Raw genomic sequence first — 20,833 nt, forward strand, 5'->3', positions numbered from 1 at the left:
AACAGGTCAGGTTTGAAGTCGGAGGTCAGTTTGGGTGAAGTGACAGGAGCGAGTTTCAACATGTTGAAATTTGGAGGAGGAGAGACAGTAGTCATTCTTTTGGAAGTAAAAAATCTATTTTGGAGTTTGACTAACGTCTGACTTGGAAACAATAACTGCCAAGTCACTCAATCTGTGATAATGACCATGCACTGATGGTAATATGCATGTGTGATTGTGTGAGGGGGGTGAGAGGTTGTGAACAGAGCTGATCTTATTCGTATTCGAGGGCGGTGAGCAATGACAGTCCTAGAATTTTAATTTTGTAGGGGCAAGGTTTTTGGTTAATGAGAGATGTGAAAACAGTCAAAACACCAAACTAAAATATATGTATGTGAATATATATAGAACAAAAGCAGAGTTATCTAATAGTAATTATGTATTGCACCAGACGAGTACAATAAAATTTAAGAAATATATAATTAATATATAAAAGCTATAATTATGTTCTAAATTTCATTTTAAATGAGGGATGCCCTTCATTTTATTAAATTTTTTCATAGCATATATTTGTAAGTATATTAATTAACATGAAGTATGCAAAGTTTTAAGTGATGGCCCCTAAAATAAAAAAATAATAATAAAATAAAAAAAAAAAGAAAGAGGTTTTAAGTGACAGGCAATAGCCTTTTCCTTCCTTTATCTAGATTTTTTCTCTTTTGTACGCTTAATGATTGCTATTTTATGCTTTTAATTGGTTTTGCGTTCGCCTTATTTACGTTCCGTCGTTTGAGTGTTCGGGTGTTTTTCGAGCTGCTTCGTTTTGATTACTTACGTGTTTTTCTACTTGGGTTTTTTCTTCCCCAGATGTTTTTCCTAGTTCCCGAGTCACTCTACCTTGCTTGCGCTCCCCGGACTGTTACGGTTTGAGTATCCCCCAAGACTTGTTAGCAGTATAAATTGGTTTAACCCCACTCTGGGGTTCTTCACCTTTCCTATTTTGTTCCAGTCTCTTTCTCTCCTGTTAATTATGGCCTTCCCTTCAAATGCCCAAGCTAATCTGGCTTCTGCAAGTAGGCGACCTACCCCAGTTCGTCAATATTTCCCTTTCCCTAGAGCCCAAAACAATTCTGACTCCATTCCTGTTGTTATTGGTGATCATACCATCAATATTGACAGGTTTGCTGTTCAGATTGAGTTACCACCTCCACCCCCGGAATTCGACAACCACTATACTAAGTTCTGTCTTGTTGGGAAGATTTTTGGCCCCTTGCTTGCCCCTGAGGTGATCCTAAGTAAGTGTGATGAACTTTGGTGCAACCTTAAGGGGGTTATGAGTTCGAGCAGACTAGCTAACAACTGGTTCTGCTTTGAGTTCAATAATGAGGAGGATGTCCTTTCTATACTTGACAACCGACCCTGGTATATTAGGAGCCGTCTTTTCCGTGTGCAACGTTGGACTCCTGATTTTGATGCTACTACTGAAGTTATCGATCGGCTTGTGGTGTGGGTCAGGCTGCCAAACCTCCCACTCCCTCACTGGAATGAATCATCCCTGAAGCAGTTGGGTCACTACCTTGGGTCGTTTGTCAATGCTGATGAGCATACGCTTTCTGGTAAAAAGACTCTGTTCGCTAGGATCAAGATTGAGTTGGATCTTCGTTACCCTCTCCGTCGAGCGATCATTGTCAATAACCCTAATGGTAAACCTCCTAGCTTCGTTTTAGTTTCTTATGAGGTTATCTTTGAGGTTTGCTTCAGATGTGGCCTTTATAGGCAGAAGAACCATATCTGTCCTAGAAAGAATATTAAGGACAGCTTTTTCATGGTGGAGAGATTCGAAAACGAGCAAGCTGTCTACCCTACAGATATGGCTAGCAGTGAGTTCATTCAACCACTGCTTTCAAATGACATCTCAATCATCTTTCCACAACCTATGTTTAGCTACTTTGAGTCTGGAGGTTATCATGACAACCCTGCCCCCCCTGATGCTAACAAGGGTTCTGAAGATAGAGAAACCCACAGTAGCTCCTGGAGGATTGTGTCAAGGAAGGGAAAAGGGAAAAGCCAGTTTTTTCCTAAATATGGCAATCTCTCCCGTGGACCTAATTCTGAGCGAGTGAAGGGTGCCAATGTGGTTCTACCCGGTGTATCCTTCAAAGAGGTAACCGCAACTGGTCTAGAATCTGGACAAGCTCGTGTTGCTACCGGGAAGCACAAAGAGGTTGTCGTCGTTTCCTCGGATTCTTCCCAGGAGGTTGATCAGTTCCTAGATGCGATTGACCCAAAATTTGGCGATATCGACATGCTTTTGAAGGATGAGGCTAATTTCCCGGTTATTGGTTCTGGTGGTGTTGTTCCTGTGGCCCCCAGTCCAAAAAAGAGAAATAGGCAGATGCTTGAACTTATGGAAACTAGTGAGAACCAGAACCTAGGATCATCTTCTAATCATTCTGTAATCCCATGAGGTTGCTTAGCTGGAACAGCCGGGGTAGTTCCTGGCCAGGCTTTCTAGCGCAGGTCCAGTACTATATTGTTCACCTGCAGCTAGACGTTTTGTTTATCCTAGATACTAGGATACCTGACGTTAGTCAGGTTAATAAAACTTTCTCTAGTTTTGCTTTTTACTTTGACCGGTTTGATTATGTGCTCTCTGATGGACAATCTGGTGGCATGATTTTAATGTGGAATTCCAACACTGTTAAGCTCTCAGTAATTGATTATCATAATAGGTTCCTACATTGCAGTATTGTTGACAATTTTACAAACACTTCTTGGTTTATTTCTTTTGTCTATGCTTTCCCTCAAAAACAGCTGCAGAGACAGCTTTGGAGTGACATTCAATCTCTTCGACCTAATCCTGGAGACCCTTGGATTCTAGTTGGTGATTTTAATAACATCACTAGTACTGCTGAGAAATGTGGTGGTTTACCACCATTTAATATTTTTATGCAGAATTTTATTGATTTTTTAAATGATATTGATATGACCTCCCTCAGAGCTGAGGGTTTGCCTTTCACGTGGACTAACAATCATAAAGACCATACTGTTATCTTTGAACGATTGGATCGGGTAACTGCCAACCCTGATTGGCTCCAACTTTTCCCAAATTATAAGTTAGAGAACCTCCCTATTGTTGGTTCGGATCATGGTCCAATCCTTTTGACTACTAGTGGAAAGAATCCCGCCAAGACAAGATCGTTTAAGTTGGAGGCCATTTGGTTTGATCATCCCCATTTCATTGATATTGTTAAATATTGTTGGTTAAAGGATTATGAGTCTGACCCTATTAAGAATATTTCCACAATTTCAGGTGCCTTTGCGCATAAACTTTATGTTTGGAGCAAAGAGCAGTATGGTAATTTATTTAGAAATCTCAACATTCTTCAGAGGGAGCTGGAGTTTTACCAAAATCAACTGATGTTATTTCCTACTTCTACTTTTCTTCGTGATAAAGTTCTCTCCCTTAATAATGATTTTCTGCATTTGGAAAAGGCGGAAGAGCTGTATTGGGCTCAGCGGGCAAAGGCCTGTTGGCTCTCTTTAGGAGATAGAAATACCAGGTTTTTTCAGACCCAAGCAAACCTCAGAAAGAGAAAAAATAGGATTACTCGTATTAAGAATAATTTGGGTTTGTGGCTGGACAATCAGGAGGACATTAGTAAACTTTTTATCCACGATTTCCAAAATAGATTTAAAGCTTCTGATAACCTTAACTTACAAGATGCTTATGATTTTACTGAAATTCTTGATTCTGTTGTGGACGATGTTGATAACAAATCTCTTATGCAGGTTGTTACTCAGGAGGAAGTTTGGGCTGCTGTCAAGGCCATTGGTGGCCTTAAGGCTCCAGGGCCGGATGGAATTCATGCAGTTTTCTACCAAAAACATTGGAACCTGGTCAAAGACAAAATCTGTAAGATGGTTACAGATGTTTTTCAGAATAATACCCCTCTCCACTTAATCAATCATACTAACATTGCATTAATTCCTAAAGTTGACTCTCCTGAAGTGGTTGGACATTTTAGACCGATTAGCCTTTGTAATGTTACTTATAAGATTATTGCCAAAATCATAACTGCTCGTTTGAAACCTTTGCTTATTAAGTGCATCTCTAGAAACCAGGGGGCTTTTGCTCCGGGGAAATCTATTACAGACAATATTTTGATTGCTCATGAGGTTTTCACTTCGTTTAACCGGAAAAAAGCCTCCTCTGCCTCTATGGCTATCAAGATTGATTTAGAAAAGGCTTATGACCTCTTAGATTGGAATTATATTAGAATTTGTCTGCAGCGTTTTGGTTTCTGCACAAATTGGATTGATTTAATTTTGAATTGTATCACCTCCACTACTTTTTCAGTACTTGTTAATGGTAGGCAGGAAGGCCATTTTGCTCCCACTAGAGGTATCAGACAGGGAGACCCCCTTTCTCCCTATATTTTTATTCTTTGTATGGAACCTTTCATTAGAAAGCTTAATGCGGCTACTCTTCGCTCAAAGAATCACATGGGTTTACTTTCTTCTCCAAATGGTTACAGAATTTCGAATTTGGTTTTTGCTGATGATTGTCTTATTTTTGCAAGGGCCACAAACAGAGCAGCGTCTTTTATGGCTAATTTTCTACGTTCTTTTGCTTATGCTTCAGGGCAAAAGATTAATTATGATAAGTCTTCCATCTTCTTCTCTAATGGTATTTCCAATAGAGTTAAATCTGACATTACAAGCAGACTGAACATTCAACAGAGGAACACGGTGGGTAAGTATTTAGGCATTCATAATATAGTGTTTTGGAAGGACCCTTTGAATGCCAAAGAACTACTGCAAAAGATCTCAAACAGGTTAAATGGCTGGAAGAAGGCCACGCTTTCTAGGGCTGGAAAATTGACTCTAATCAAGTCCACTATTTCTGGTATGCCTAACCATGTTTTCTCATGTTTCAAGTGTCCTCCTAAGGTATCAAAAGCTATTGACCAGGAATCTAGAAATTTCTTCTGGGGGAGGGATTCCTGTTCCCCTCCAGTTGCTTGGAAAGATATCTGCCGTCCGAAAACCTTTGGGGGCTTGGGTGTTAGGCCTGCCTCTTTCTTCAACAAGGCTGCCCTGGCCAAGTTGGGGTGGAAAATCATTTCAGAAAGAAATAACTGGTGGGTTGATATTATTCGCAGGAAATATCTCAGGAAGCATTCTTTCTTTGAAGCTAAGCCTAGATCTTTTCACTCCATGGCTTGGCGTGGGATTCTGGAACATAGAGACATCATCACTCAAGGTATGCGTTGGATTATTGGTAATGGTCACCAAGTTAAATTCTGGACGTTTAATTGGGCTTATCAATTTCCCCTTCTTAATCTGATTCCACTAAATGCTAGAAGTAATTTAAATCTGGATGAGAATGTGAGTGATTATATTATCAACGGATGTTGGAATGTGGCTAAGTTATCTTTGATTCTGCCTTCTGATATTGTGAAATATATTATTGGTATTCCCCTTCCTGCAATTAATATGAAGGATGAGTTTATTTGGGGTCCGTCCCCCTCTGGAGATTTTACTATTAAATCAGCAACCTGGTTGCAATGTGATCATCAGCCCCCCCAGGCCAGAACTAGAATTTTGAATGAAATCTGGAAATTGAACATCCCGCCAAAAGCAAAACTCTTTGCTTGGCTCTTGACAAGGAAAAGATTACGAACTAGAGAACGAATAGCTAGATTTAATGCTAATTTTGATACTGCTAGTCCGTTCTGCAGTGTAGGGGTTGAGGATCTAAACCACCTTTTTTTCTCTTGCCCCTATGCTTCGGATGTTTGGAGGACAGCTGGGATCTCTTCTCTTGGTTTTAATACATTTGATGATTGGTTTTCTTCTTGGTTCGACATTGGATACGAAAATATTGCTACTGAAAATTGTGTTCTGATTTGCTGGAAAATTTGGGAGGCAAGAAACAACCTCGTCTTTCGGCAGACAGTCTCCTCCCCTGCCTCAGTTGTCTACTCCTCTGCGGCAATTGCTAAAGATTTCAGATGCGCCAACTCGGTGTCCACTTCAACTGCTTCTTCAGAGTCGGCTTACCCTCCGGTTCTTCGGCCTCGACGTTCAGACATTAAATGGAAACCTCCTTCTCCTGGTTTCTGGAAGCTAAACTTTGATGGTTCCGTCATTGGAAACAAAAGTGCTGCTGCGGGTTTTGTCCTTCGAGATGAGAATGGTAACCCTATTTTTGCCGGGTCCAGAAATATTGGCATCTCCTCAGTTCCTGTTGCGGAAGGAAATTCTCTTCGTGATGGACTCTATCATGCCCTTCTCCTCGGATGTAGGAAGATTTTTGCTGAAGGTGATTCCAAGCTTCTGATTGACGTTGTCAATAACAAGTGTGCCACTCCGTGGAGGCTTCGTACTCTTTCCAGAGATATCCATAACCTTTCTACCAATTTTGAGCACATTGTCTTTGCTTTCATCCCTCGGGAGGCAAATTTTTTGGCTGATGCGATGGCGAATCAAGGTCACCTTTTGAAGACTCCTACTACTTGGAAGGGAAGACTCCCCCTTTCAGCCCTTTCTGCTTTCAACTTTGATTGTTTTAGTTTCGGTTGTCCTAGGGGCTTCCGGTTGTAATTTTTTGTTTTTGCTCCTCAAAAAAAAAAAAAAAAAAAAAAAATAGCCTTCATTTGGGCATGAGGTGGGTCCGCCCATGGGGCCTGAAGTCATGGTTAAATTTATTTTTTACTTGGTTTTACTTTTTTTGTCTTATGACTTATAACCCCTTTAGAACTAACAGAACCCCACTTTTTAACAGCCACGTGACTATCACATGGTCAGTGTAGTTGCACAAAGGTGCATGGAATACACTCCCCTGCATGGGAGGTTGAAGATGGTATCAGAAGTTCAAAAGCCAAACATGAGTTTGGAGGTAGGGGGTGTGCTAGGAACAAGGTTGGGGTGGATTCGACGTCAAACTTGATCTGGATTGTCATGAAAATATGTTTTGAGTGTCTGATGAGAGGTCCCATCTCATATAAGACATTTTGAACACGTTCAAACTGTCGGTAAACTCGTTGCCTGTAGGTTATTTGGAATAGACACCGTGGAGATCACAAGTCCAAATCTTACTGGCATCGTGACTAAGCGTGGGGATCATGTCATTTCAACTCTTGAAAAAAAAAACAAAACAAAACAAAAATGCATAAAACATCACAAGTGTTTTGAGCTCTAAATATCTGTTCTTCTTAGTCCTGACTTCTAACTTTACGATCCACTTTATACCTCTTTTTTGCTGAACATGCAGGAGCTTTAGCCTGTCACATGGCTGTGCATTTTGTGTTGGAGCACAACATGCTTTCTGTCATATTGGAGACCGATTCCTTACTTGTGCAGTGACAAGTTTCAAGGCCAGTTGCAGCGAATTTGTCTATCTTCGGCAGAATTTATGATGATATTGTGGACATGATAGCTTCATCTCCAAATATGAGGATGGTTCATACTAAGAGAGGTGGCAATTCGGTGGCTCACTTGATGGAAGATCATGCCAAGACTTTACAGCAGGACAATTTCTTCTTTTCTACACCTAGTTTTCTTATGGCTGCTATTGTAGCTGACTCTATTGCAATGTAATCTTTCTATATTTCAATAAAGGGATGACCTCTTTTACTCAAAAAAAACTATCTAGCTTATGTTAGATGGTCAAGGTAACAAATTGTTTTAATTCGTATGGGTTTAACAAACTATAATAAAACTTCAATAAATAAATATTTGCCAATGATAGGCGGTCTAGGTAACAAATTTTTTTAATTCATATGGGTTTAACAAACTATAATAAAGCTTCAATAAATTAATGTTTGCCAATGATAGGCGGTCTAGGTAACAAATTGTTTTAATTCATATGGGTTTAACAAACTATAATAAAACTTCAATAAATTAATGTTTGCCAATGTTAGGTAGTCCAGATAACAATGTGTTATTAACACGTATTAATAGATCTTGTTGTTTCTGTCATTTTCATACCGAAACTTTGGAGCATCTCTTTTTTTTATTGTTATTTTTCTAAGGAGAGTAATTTTATTCACACATCTCTAATTTCTAAATACACATCCAAAAACTTTTTTTTGCCAATTTTTCCACTTCTACCCTTCTCTCTTCCTCTCCTTTCTCTCTCACATTCTGCCCTCTCTCTGCGGATCCCAGCTCTATCTCTCTTCTTGGATCTCTCTCTCCACACCCCCTTCACCTCTCTGTCCAACCTCTTTTTCTTTCTTATTAATAACATACCATAACACTACTTAGATAGCAAGCTTATTAAATTGAAGATCATCAAGAAATACTGAACATGTAACTCCAATTAATTAGAAGACAGAGAGATTAAAACAGTCAATGTGTTTGTTAAGTTAATTAGTAAAGTGGCAGAGAAGATCATGAAGAATTCTTTTGAACAGTATTGATATCCTTCCATCGATTTGCAGGAGTTTTTTTTTAGATGAGAAAGGGTATAGAAGGAATTTAAATTTTTATAAAAAAGCGGGATGTATATTAAACTTTGTAAATAAAAGAGAAAAATTCAGTCACCATCCCCAGACTATGCTGCCAAGGCCAATTTGATACCCAAACTCTCAAAAGTATCAATGTGATACCCAAAGACCTAAATTGGCATCAACGTGATACTTCTGTCAAAAATTTCTAACGGCTCCGTCTGTTTGCTGACATGGCAAGCACGTGGGCCCCAATTTTTTTTTTTATCAAGGGCAGAACAGTCTTTCAATACTAGCTAATTTAAAAAAAAAAAAAAACATGAACAAAACTCTCTCTCCCAACTCCGATTCTTCTTCTTCTTCCCAAATGTCATCGGGCTGATAGGGATTGGGGCCGAAATCAGAATTCTCGAAGAGGACGCCGGAGTGGAGGAGGCCAGGGCAGAAGATGGAGAGCTTGTGGAGGGAGGACCAGCCGTCGGGAGGCTCGGAGGAGGCTGCGGAGACAAGATCGAAGACGACGGATCAAGGTTCTAATCGATCTGTTTGGGCTTTTACTTTCTGGGTTTTCAATCGAAGAGCCTCAAACTCTTGGTTGCTCTCTTCCTCAAGCAGCAAATTAGAAACTCTTGGTTAATATTCTGGTTCGTTGTCGTCATCCCTGTGGCTTTGGTTTTCACAGACGAGCTTCGGTAAGTCGATGACAGAGAATAGAAGCCCGAAAGCTTCTCGAGTTCTTCGACCTATTTTTCGACTCCGGCCACGGCTGCAAGCGAGACCGGTGGCAGTAGCTTCGTCTTGGCGAGGTGAAGAAGCCTGTGGTATCTTTGTGTCCATCCATCAACTTGAAAGAGAGAATCAAATGGGAGAAGTTTCTGAGTTTTCCGGTCATGTTATGTGTTTGGTTTAATTGTTTATAACATGAAGTCTTAGGAACCAGAATGATGAGAATTTGCAGAGTTGGATACTGAGAGATTACTCTGTATGGTTTGTTAAATTAGTGGAATGGAATTGATACTTTATGTTGTTAAAAATAAAAAATAAAAATAAAAATAATAATAAAAAAAAGAAGAAGAAAAAAAAAAGAAATGAAAAGGAAAAAAATAATTAAAACAGGGGTAAATTGGTCATTTCACTTTTTTTTAAGACCCACGTGCTTGCCACGTCAGCAAACAGACGGAGCCGTTAGAAATTTTTGATGGAAGTATCACGTTGATGCCAATTTAGGTCTTTGGGTATCACATTGATACTTTTGAGAGTTCAGGTATCAAATTGGCCTTAGCAGCATAATCGAGGGACGGTGACTGAATTTTTCTCTAAATAAAATTACTCTTCTAAGGAAGTTTGAAATATGACATTTCCTCAGTTTTCTTTACAATCTTGGCATCATAGTTTTATTGATTGGTTGGACTACCCCTCTACTTTACATGATCCTCACAATGAACATTATTTTTCTATAGCTCTTACTACATCTTATTGCATATGGAAAGCTAGAAATTATTTAGTTTTTAGAGATAAAAGCTCTAAGAGCATTTTTAGCAGACTCTCTATTTTGGCTCCTTAGTTATTTTGGAGGGGAAATTCTACAATGTGTTAACGTATGACATGCATACAATTGCCTTAAAAGTTGTAAAATGAGTCCTCAAAATAGTAATATTAGTCCTCAAAGTGGTAACATGAGTCTTTAAAGTGGTAAATTTTCTTAGTTACCACATGAGTCCTCAAAATAGTAATATTAGTCCTCAAAGTGGTAACATGAGTCCTTAAAGTAGTAAATTTTTTAGTTTACCGTATAAGTCCTCAAAATAGTAATATTAATCCTCAAAGTGGTAACACGAGTCCTTAAAGTGGTAAAAATAGTTGATGTATAAGAAATGTTAACATACCATAGCTTTACCCATTTTGGAGAGCATGTATAGCTTTTTATCTATTTTAGCAGCTGTAACAGACTCCTAAATGGCTCTCCATTATAACTTTTAGCTATCTCGCTCTTAAATATAGAGAGCGAGATGAAGCTCTCTATAATTTAAATCATTACTTTTGAATTATTTTATGTAATTTATAAATACATTTAAACTAGTTAATCTTCATTTAAAAAATAATATAAATTAAAAACTAACTAAAATATAGAACACTGATTTGGTCAAGATCCCTATTTCTAAAGTGACTTGCTAAAATGACTTTTTAGCTATTTTGACTAAAAAATGACTAGCATTGCTAAAGATGCTCTAAATCTTTACAGGTTTTTTTTTTTTTGAGGGGAAAGACGACCGAATTGTATTACTCAATCAAAGAGTACAATGAGAAGCCACAGGGCTTCTAATAACAAGAGGGACAAGCCCACTCCATGAAAGATTAAAAGAAAAATGTAAAGTTAGTTTAGCTAAATTACGGGCAGCCATATTAGCTTCACGATACACATGTCTCAAGGAAGAACCCACCAACATCCCAAGAGAAAAGTTGATGTCCTCAATAATACGACCCAATTAGGATGAAGTCTCCTCCCCCTCAGCCTCAATAGCATAAACTAAACTCTGACAATATGTCTCAAACAGAATAGGAGAAAGATGACACTGTACTGCCAAGGAACAAGCAGCCCTACAAGCCATGGCCTCAACAATATCTAGAGAGGCAACAGAGTTGACCTTTAAACAAATTCCACCAACAATGTCCCCTATAACATCTCGAAGAACCACTCCTACTCCACCAGATTTGGAGGAGAAATCAAAGGCTCCATCACAGTTTGCCTTAAGCCAGCCGGAAGGAGGCGGTGACCAAACTGCCCTACCCCTCAATACAGTACTACGAGGTGTAGCCAAAGTAGATTGAAACAACATGTCATATGATCTAATTTGAAACTGCCCTACCCCTCAATACAGGTTTGCTATGCTTCTGCAAATTTATTTCTTAATTACAAGAATTGTAATCCTACTTCCAAAAAGAAATGTTCTCCTAATAATATCATTAATTGCCCCCGCGTCCTTCTAGTAGTCCCAAGCCACCATTGACGATATACAAGTTCCCACCTTGACGAGCAGCACCGGATCTAGACAGTACCGAATTAAGAAAATAACAATCCCTTGAAAAATCCAAAATGACAAAGAAGAAAAACGCGCCACCAACCGGAGTGAAAAGTAGGTTTGGGGAGGATCCAGAGCATCCTTGAAGAGTTGAAGTGGTTATTTATTGCATAATCCCACAGAGGAAGATGGAAGCGCAAGATTGTAACAAGAGGAGCCCCAATCTATACATTGGTGTTGATACACGAGGAAATCGATGAATACCCAAGTCATGACGTACATGATCTCATAGTTTTTTCTCACAATAATCATCTAGTTTCTAATCCATGTATTTATGTACTTATTCTTACATCACTTAATCTTTTAGTTCTTAAATGGAAGTTAAAGTTTGAAAAAACATGCGTGCACTGTTCTCCAATGAGCTGCTGCGCGGCTTGTCCCCAGCTTCAAAACTGCTATGGAGGCCAGCAGGATTTGGTCCACCTGGTCAAAGAGAATTTTGCTCCGTAATTCTACGAGTATCTTTGATGTTGAGAGGTTCAAGCAGCGTTACACTCTTATTGACGTAGAACGGATAGCAGTCCGATTTGAAGAGCAGTTGGATCGTGCAAAAGGGGGAAAGTTACTATTGCAACTTTCGCATTTGGTGTCCGATTTGATCGTGCCATAGCTTTCCGAAAAGGAAATCGCCCCAGGAGCAAGACTCGTCGCTATGCCATGACGTGTGGGCTTTTTGGGGCTTTCGGGGTCGTTTAGGGCCTCAAAACTGCATTTTACTGTTTTTCAGAATTTTCGGTTTCCTAATTTGTTTTGGGTTTGTTTTGTTTTTACCCGTGGGCTTTAGGGTTTCATTGTTAGTCGCCCTAGGGTTTCTTTTCTCATATATATGCAACCTTAAACGGCTGCAGAACTATCTTTTATCATATTATCAATTAAATTGAGATTTATCTCTTTTATCTCTGGTGGACTCCAAAAACTTTATTCTAGGTTTATTGCTTGTAAACCTTAGGTGATCTTTCTGACTGCGTCACTTATGCTTAGGGAGTCTGTGCAGCTTGTGTTTAAACCTCATCACTCCTCTGCAGTTTGGGAAGTATGTCTTAGCAGGATCAACTTCAACTGGTAATAATTGAAGTCGATGATAATCATGATATGAAGGATCAAGCATTTATTTATTTTTATTTTTATTTTTTAAAGGGTGGATCAAACAAATTCTGTAAGTTGAAGTTATACATGTATCATTACCAAAAAAAAATTGAATTAAGAAAATGCATAAACTGAATCAAAACTAACAACGTTGCCCCACCACCACATAGTACGTTTGCCCCATGTAAGAATTTATCTATTAACTGGGAGAAAACTCATTCTCAATTATATCCTCTCAACTAACATCTTAGGAAAAAGAATGAGCATAATTAACTAATTTGTGAACCACAGTATTGGCTTGACAATAAGCATGAGTAAAGTAAGAACTTGGGACTTGTCGGAGATAACAGATAATATCATCACACACAACCCAAGGAGGAAGCATGGGGGATGTCGCTTTGCTTGACTGCTTGAACAAGTAATAAAGAATCCGCCTCAAAGATGACCGGAGAGAGTCCATGCTTTAAAGCATGTGATACAGTTGCCCTTCCCGCCAAAACCTAAACTTTTCTGCTGAAGAAATATTACGGACTGTTCTGTAGAACCCACCAACACAAACACCAGAAGAATCTCTCTCTAATGATCACTCCAATACCACCCTCTAAATAATGCCTCTATTGTTGGTACTCATAATGTATAAGAATTCTTTTGGTACTCGTAAATTATAAGGATTTTACTGTAGATGTTCTATCTTCAAATATACAGATGATTTTTTTTTTTTTTGGGTCAAGTATACATACAGATGTTAAAACCTCATAAATGCTGGTTATTATAGATGCAACATAGAGAATAGAGGGAAAATTCCAAGAGCCAAGTGAAGCTTTTTTCCAAATGCACATTACATTCAAATCAACGGAGGGCCAAATGTAGCATCTCTTAACAGTATGCACCGCATTTCTCACATCTACCAACATGTTTGAAAATTTCCATTAGACAAAGCGAGCATCAGCGATGCCCTCAAATGAAAAAAAAAATAAAACTTTGTTGCGAATTTTATCATTATATGAATTTATCATTCCCAAGAGAGCATTCCTCCAGAAGTACTTACAAGACCTTATCTGTATTAAAGAGGCAGTCGTGAGACAAGATGGGAGACTATCTTGGTCATTTCTTCTCCCTCCTCAACACCATTACCCTTTCAAGTCTATATCTTCCCCACCTCATCATGACACACACGTCTCAACTCTATCCACAAAAAACTAGTACACCCTTAAGCTAAAGCCTAATGCGACCACAACCATGTTTTGATCCATTTAGAAGAGTTCCATCAACTGCTGGGACACATCTGCATCAATCATTAAAACAACCATTAATATCTACCGAAAACAAGGGGAAAAAACAATGCAGCTAGCCTCAGCTTTTTCACCACGAATGTTTTTCTCTTTAAAAATTTAGATAATAAGATCATTTTCCTTCTATCAGTGCCAACTGATAACATAGCATGTATGCTTACCTTGAAGGACATCTGGTGTAGCCTGGAACTCTTGCCAAATATTTTGATAAGGTTTCAGATCCAAATTTAGAAACTTCGCGGCAAGGTAGGCAGCTCCAGCAGCAATATGATGTGGTTTGAACTGAAGCCACAATGAACTCCGAAGCCTAAACAATAAATACGCAGATAAGCTTAGAGGTTGTAAAAAAAGATGCCACAATTGGTCAACATGGGACAGGAAGACAGATGTAACAAACCAAACCATCTGGGGCAACACTTGTAAGAACAGGCAGTATCTCGTGCAACTTAGCATATATTTTCACATTGATGAACATACATCAGCAATAACAGATACATATGGCATGAGAAACTAATATCAAAATGACAACAAATCAGGCATTGATGTCACGAGAAAATAACAATTCTTCTTACCAACTACAAAAGCAGCAAGTCAGGTAGAATATTTTCCAGAATCTCTGCAGGATTGCTGATAGAGTACCATAACTATAGCAAACATGTTATACCCATCTAGAGGACACATCAAACTCCCAGGCACAACTGCTTCATGGCTATTTTACTCATACACACAATTTATATGAGAAAGCAAACAGGATGCAGAAGTGCATTGCAAACACTCAAACTTCTCAAAGCAAATCCACAATCTTCTGCTATGGCTGGCTCTCGACAGACTTGTCAAACATGTGCACCTATGCTCACTGAGCATGCACAAAACCCCCGACTATGTTCCCAACGAGACTCATGGACTAAAGCCATGTGGCAGGCATGAGATGAAGCTGAAGAGTGATTTATATGTTGTTCTGGCTCATATATATCAGTGTGTATAAAGTATACATATTTTTCTTACATCAAAAAGTAAAATCAAGCCTTTGCTGAGAACTTCTTTGAATAGCAATATATCCTAAAACAGTATGATTTTAATAATGGCTGTAAATTTAAACGCGGCAAAGTGGTCAATTTGTTCTAAAAGGAAAATTGTCAAAATTTAAGAATGTTCATTGCATTTTCAATAGCTTTCCTCTGAACTCGTTGTGAATTCATTTTCATCATTTAGTTAATAGTAACAAAACAAAGTTGTCAGAATAAATAATTGAAAAAAATGGAAAACAAAAATACAGAGATTTCAAGGCTGAAGTAGGTACAATGAAGGCTCCATTTGAATGGAGCTATATAAAAACAAATATGTATCAACAAGTCTATGTGTCACAAAGATTCGGGACAATACTAGATAATGCAACAAGTAGATGGAGGGATGAGGTGGCTAATGCATTAAAACTTCAAAAACAGCACCTCCCCTTTTTCTGGTATATATGCCATTAATATTTAATTATTTAAGAGAGTACACTTGATAGGCCTTTTAAATCTTAAATATACATATATTAGGGTTGTGTTTCAAACAGCTTTCCACTGAACTCATTGTGAATTCATTTTCATCATTTAGTAAATAGTAACAAAACAAAGTTTTCAGAATAAATAATTGAAAAAATGGAAAACGAAAATACAGAGATTTCAGGGCTCAAGTAGGAACAATGAAGGCTCCATTTGAATGGAGTGATATAAAAAAAAATATGTATCAACAAGTCTATATCTGTCAAAAAGATTCGAGACAACACTAGATAATGCAACAAGTAGATGGAGGGATGAGGTGGATAATGCATTAAATCTTCAAAAACAGCACCTTCACTTTTTCTGGTATACACGCCATTAATATTTAATCATCTAAGATAGTACACTTGATAGGAATATAGAACCTTTTAAATTTTAAATATACATATTTACAGTTGTGTGCTTCAGTGTGAAACGAGAGTTCTTTCACAGAAGAGATAATGTTCCATAGTGAAAGGGAAAGTAATATATGAAAATAGGCTTGAAATACAAACATTTTTAGGAAAAGAGAATTTTAAACAAAAAGAATCAAACAAAACCCACCCTCAAAAACTGTTTTCTTTCGAAAAACAATAACTAGAAGAAATTGTTGCTGAAAAATGTTTGAAACAGAAGTATCATAAGTTTTTAGGCAAAAAAATATTTCACACTAACAATGCGAATGAACTCAATCAATTCAGAGCTTCTACATATCCACTTACAGGAAGACTAGGCAGTCAAGACTGATAACACGTATATGGTAGCAAATAGTTCCCAGTAAAGGTCCTGACCCAGATAAATGATATGGAGACTACACTGTCAAACTGACAACACATATATAGTACCAAATAGTTCCCAATCAAGGTCTGACCCTGATAAATGATTGGGCAGGGTCTAGATCCGAAAAGCACAACCTGAGAAATATAAGATAAGCCAAATACATGTGATATGGCAATCATATACAAAAATATGTCTTCTTCTTTTTACCAATATTGGCGGACAAGATGAATTTCTAAGGTGACTAACCAGGACAAGTGTTGAATACACTTTAACAAATTTCTCATTTGAGTCATTTCTCATGTACTGCATTATTCTTCTTTTCTTTTGGGCATGGGAGCAGATTACTGGCATTATACCAAATATAAGGTCTGCTATTCCATTCTGTACTGGAGAGGAGAATACCCAACCAAAATTTATAACAGAATCCAATCAGGCAGAAACCCATGCATGTTCCTGACAAACATGCATCATCGGCAACACTTTCACAACAATCTGCAACCTTAGGCCAAGGTTTAAACTAATATCAAAGATTTTGGTTGGAGAAGAGTAAGACAATGTGTGGTGCACACCAGTGCACAATCCGATTAGAAATGAAACTAAATCAAAACCTTCAAAACCCCATGTAGCTGAAATCAACTTAGCCTGGCCTCTGTTGAACAAAACCAACACCTAGATATCTGGCCAAACAAACACCCCCCCCCCCCCCCAACCCACAACCTCTCTCCTTTCCAATGTTAGCGGTCAAAAAAATGTTGGTGTCCACAAAATGCATGGGTAGGAAGGGCTACCAAACACAGATATAGACCCTTGCCACGTCAGTGGTTTCCCTGAAAACCAATCAGACAAAAGCCATGACAAACAAACTGTATGTTTGTAAGCAGGACTTCAGAGGACACCTTTCTGAGCAAAATCCACCACAATGTTGAAATAAGATGGTGAAATATGGCTATGGGGGTTCTGTGGATATATTCTATAGCCAGTGAGGAAGTTGGTGGGGCATAATATGGAAAATTCATATCAGCAGTTCAACATCAGAAGCAAAACAAAAGATTCCATGAACAGCATATCAATCCGCCCGCTAAGAATATCATACAGGCGATCACGCTAATCTTGTGTAGATCCTGCAATTATATGCATGCCAAAAGAATTAATATTCCAAAATATCTACTACAGTAGTTGCTCTAAACAAGAAAATTATTGAGACAAGCAACAGAGTTGTAGAGAACAGGAAGGAAACCAGTTATCCTCCTCCATAGCCACAGCCACGCCCAAACATCAACAAATGATGAAATTCTGACGATACCCCTAACAATCAATTCTAACCGCAGCCCAAATAGTAACTCAAGAAGGCATGCAAGATAAACTAATTACAGGAGAGAATTCTATTTTGGTGTACTGCACCCAGTAAAGTTGAACATGAGCTAGCTGGTTTTATCTCCACAACTATGGTAACCAAAATGAAGGGTGAATAATGAGTGAAGTTAAGACATTCAACGAAGTGTAAGCAATATGTGAAACCTCAATTCCGAACTTACCCTTCACTGACCAAGCTTAAGGCCAGATTCACCAAAACAGTTTGTGAGAGCCCTAATTTATCAAGTATTGAGGTAAGAGGAGCATATGGATGCTGCACATTCAGTTCAAAATTTAGAGTAGCCAGTATCATATGCTCAGCCTCAGTCACCCGTTCCCGATACTGCTCAAACCAGTCCTGATTAACATACAAACAGATGTCAGAATGATAAAGAGTGCAAATAAATTCTGATCTCATTTTCTAGGCTGAAATCTTCATTTCATAATCAGCAACGGATAAACAATCTTAGAAGCAAGTTTAACTTGTATCAAGTTATGCCAAATTTACTTGGTATAAATTATACAATCCAATGCAGAAAAAGGCATCTGAGCATAATAAATAAGAATAGCTATGCTGTGGTTGCTTCATTTCGCACAGTACTGATGTTTCTATTGACACTTAGACTTCCAAAAAAAGGGTTTCAGTGCGAAATAATGCCAGCTGGAGTAATAGACGTTCAAAGTAGTTTTAAAGGTACTCACAACAGGGAGTATATAGGACAAGAGACTGATATCCTGCTTATGGAAAATCTCACAAGATGCCCTCACTACGTTATTCAAAGGGCGAGGTGTCTCCTCAGACTTTGCAGCAAGAAAGAGAACAGCAGTGGCAATCAACTGCAAAAGAAACAATATAGTTAAAAACTACAACACAGGGATTTTACATTAAGCAGATAAAATAGGAGAACCAGAAAAAGTCTTATCTATAAACCAAGTTATAACAAATTGTTTTTTCTTTCCCTTTTCTTTCCCAACAGGTGAAAATTTTCTAACTTCTACAGATGCTGTGAAACTCAAAAGAACTAGAATACTCACAAATCTGTCATGGCAAGCATGTGATCGCCGAGCAAAAAAACGGTGGCAGAGAACCATTGCAGTAGCAATCGTGGTCTGTGGCCTGGATAATGAATAACATAACTTGTCAATTATGTAGCCTTGGGCAATAACAGGAGAAAAAGAAAAAAAGAAGACAAGAAAGGTTAGAATTTAAAGTCCTCTTCCCTCAAAAAAAAAAAAAGAATTTAAAGTCCTCCAGAAGATCAAATTTGATCACTGTAATCATAACCTAGTTTCTAAATTTAAACCAATGCAAAGAATACAATGAAATAAGTTCAAGACGGAAACAACATAACAAATATTAACATTTGAGACAAAGAGCTTACAAGTCCAGCCGCAAACCAAGATCCTGAAGGTACGAACAATATGAGTATCGCAAATGTGCCTCACGTGCTGCATCTATACCATCTTTCCTAGATGGGGAGTATCTCTCAATCTCATCCCTTGACATAAAGGCAACTTCATCCTCTTCTAATTTTGAGCGGTCACGTTTACAAGAGGTAGACGCAGAGGCAATGCCATTGGATCTTGTAGGAGGGACATAATTATTGCAGGTTGAAGGAGTGAAATCATACGTGTTTGGTGGCAGATAATGTCTCCCACCATCACCCCAAGTAGAAGCTGAAAATTTTCTCCTTTTATAGGATGGTGCACCGTCTGGCTTGAAATGATTAGAATTATCGACATGCTCTCTATAATTTCCCATGTAATACTGAAAATCGTAATGATTCCTAACAAAGTTATTGTTCCTGCTCATGTTCCAGTTGTTATTGTAGTTGGTCTTGTTGTTGTGTCTGGCATTGCTATTGAAGCTTTTGGAGTTGCTTCTACTGAATGACGGCCAATACTCATCGCGAGTAGTGCCCCCTTCTGAGCGAAAGTGACGTGTAAAAGACATCGGTCCTGCTAAGTTAACACAATAAAACAAAAAGTTACGAAAATACACAAAACAAAATCAACACAAAAGATCACTGTTTCCAAATCAGAGTTATTTGATCGTCATGCGTTTATAACAGAGTTCTACTTGATCGAAAAGTGAATGCTTATGCGCTTATGCAGACCATCTAAACTTCACCTCCTATAATCACTACTAAGATAAATATCAACAATTTGATATAAGCACCAATCTGTTCCAACAAAAAAGTTTAGGAAATCAAAAATCAAAAATCGAACCGTACGAAAAAAAAGCATATGATTTTTCTGGCCTGGACTTAAACATATTCAAATTTGATCCCTCGGCTCAAGTCTTACCAAATTTTCTACTTATCCAACAAAAAAAAAAATTCAAAATTCTCCTACTTCTCCCAAAATCTAATTTCCCGTTTAAAACTCTCCACTTTTACATTCACAAAAAACAGATTGCAAATTATAGCAGATCACTACGGAAACATCAGATTGAAACGATAGCTGATTGCACAGAAATATCAGATTGGAACGATGGGAATCTTAAAAGAATATAACGACGACGACGAGACCGATCAAGACCGTGAAGAAGAGCAATTACCTGATCGGCGGCGATAGAGATCTGAAACGGCGGTGGATACGATTGGAGGCGATGAAGATTAGGGTTAAGAGAGAAGGAAAGCGTAAAGGAGTAGAGAGGAGTTAGGAGGAAACCAAAGAAGATGATATAGGATAAAAAGTTAGACAAGAACAGGAGTCACTTTTGTAATTTATTATTTATCTGCTCAGGTCAGGAACAGCCCGATCCACGCTTTCAAGTCTCAACCGCCTTGTATTCTTACCAAAAAGTAAAAGTCAAAAAATTGAGAATTAATTACCGTATAGATACTGTTTTTTTTTTATTAGTATTAAGTATTAACATTCTTATATTTTTGTTTTATTGATAGAAAGAACGATGATATTTGTTTTTTTTTTTTAATAGGAAAAATGGGTCAATTTAGTTTAACGAGATAATAATATAACAATTCGTGTTGTGAGACTGATAAAAAATCGTTACCTATTGAGCATTCTCATATATTTGAGGCTCATATAGAAAGCTCAAATTTCACCTTGTTGATTAGTACGTCTCCCCTAGACAAAAGAGGTTGCTGACCCTTCATCCATGACGACATGCTTCTAACTTTAGGGCGTTGAGTAATGAACTAATGATTTCAGCAGATACTTTATCATCCTTTGGATTATTCTCAATCCCAAAAGTCTTCTGCACGACTTTTTCACTGGAGAAACAACAATTCTCCCATTGTTATTTGCCAAAGCCAACTCTA

At 38.1% G+C, this 20,833-nt stretch overlaps 1 protein-coding gene across 3 annotated transcripts; it reads right to left on the reverse strand.

Annotated features, from left to right (window-relative positions):
* Positions 1-13,422: 13,422 nt before the first annotated feature.
* On the reverse strand, positions 13,423-20,267 carry LOC112196131 (cyclin-T1-4). Of its 3 annotated transcripts, none has more exons than XM_024336433.2 (7): positions 20,110-20,267; positions 18,932-19,508; positions 18,585-18,666; positions 18,252-18,386; positions 17,732-17,907; positions 14,055-14,200; positions 13,423-13,886 (listed from the first exon to the last, which is right to left on the reverse strand). In XM_024336433.2, exons 2-7 carry the CDS (start codon positions 19,501-19,503, stop codon positions 13,855-13,857), a joined length of 1,143 nt encoding a protein of 380 aa, XP_024192201.1. In that variant the 5' UTR covers positions 19,504-19,508; positions 20,110-20,267; the 3' UTR covers positions 13,423-13,854. The 3 variants fall into 3 exon arrangements, with proteins under 3 accessions (XP_024192201.1, XP_024192202.1, XP_024192203.1); XM_024336434.2 differs by having other exon boundaries at positions 18,932-19,511; positions 20,110-20,266; XM_024336435.2 differs by lacking the exons at positions 13,423-13,886; positions 14,055-14,200 and adding an exon at positions 14,513-17,317.
* Positions 20,268-20,833: the final 566 nt, after the last annotated feature.

Source organism: Rosa chinensis, chromosome 4 (genome assembly GCF_002994745.2).
Source record: "Rosa chinensis cultivar Old Blush chromosome 4, RchiOBHm-V2, whole genome shotgun sequence".
Lineage (NCBI taxonomy): Eukaryota > Viridiplantae > Streptophyta > Magnoliopsida > Rosales > Rosaceae > Rosa > Rosa chinensis.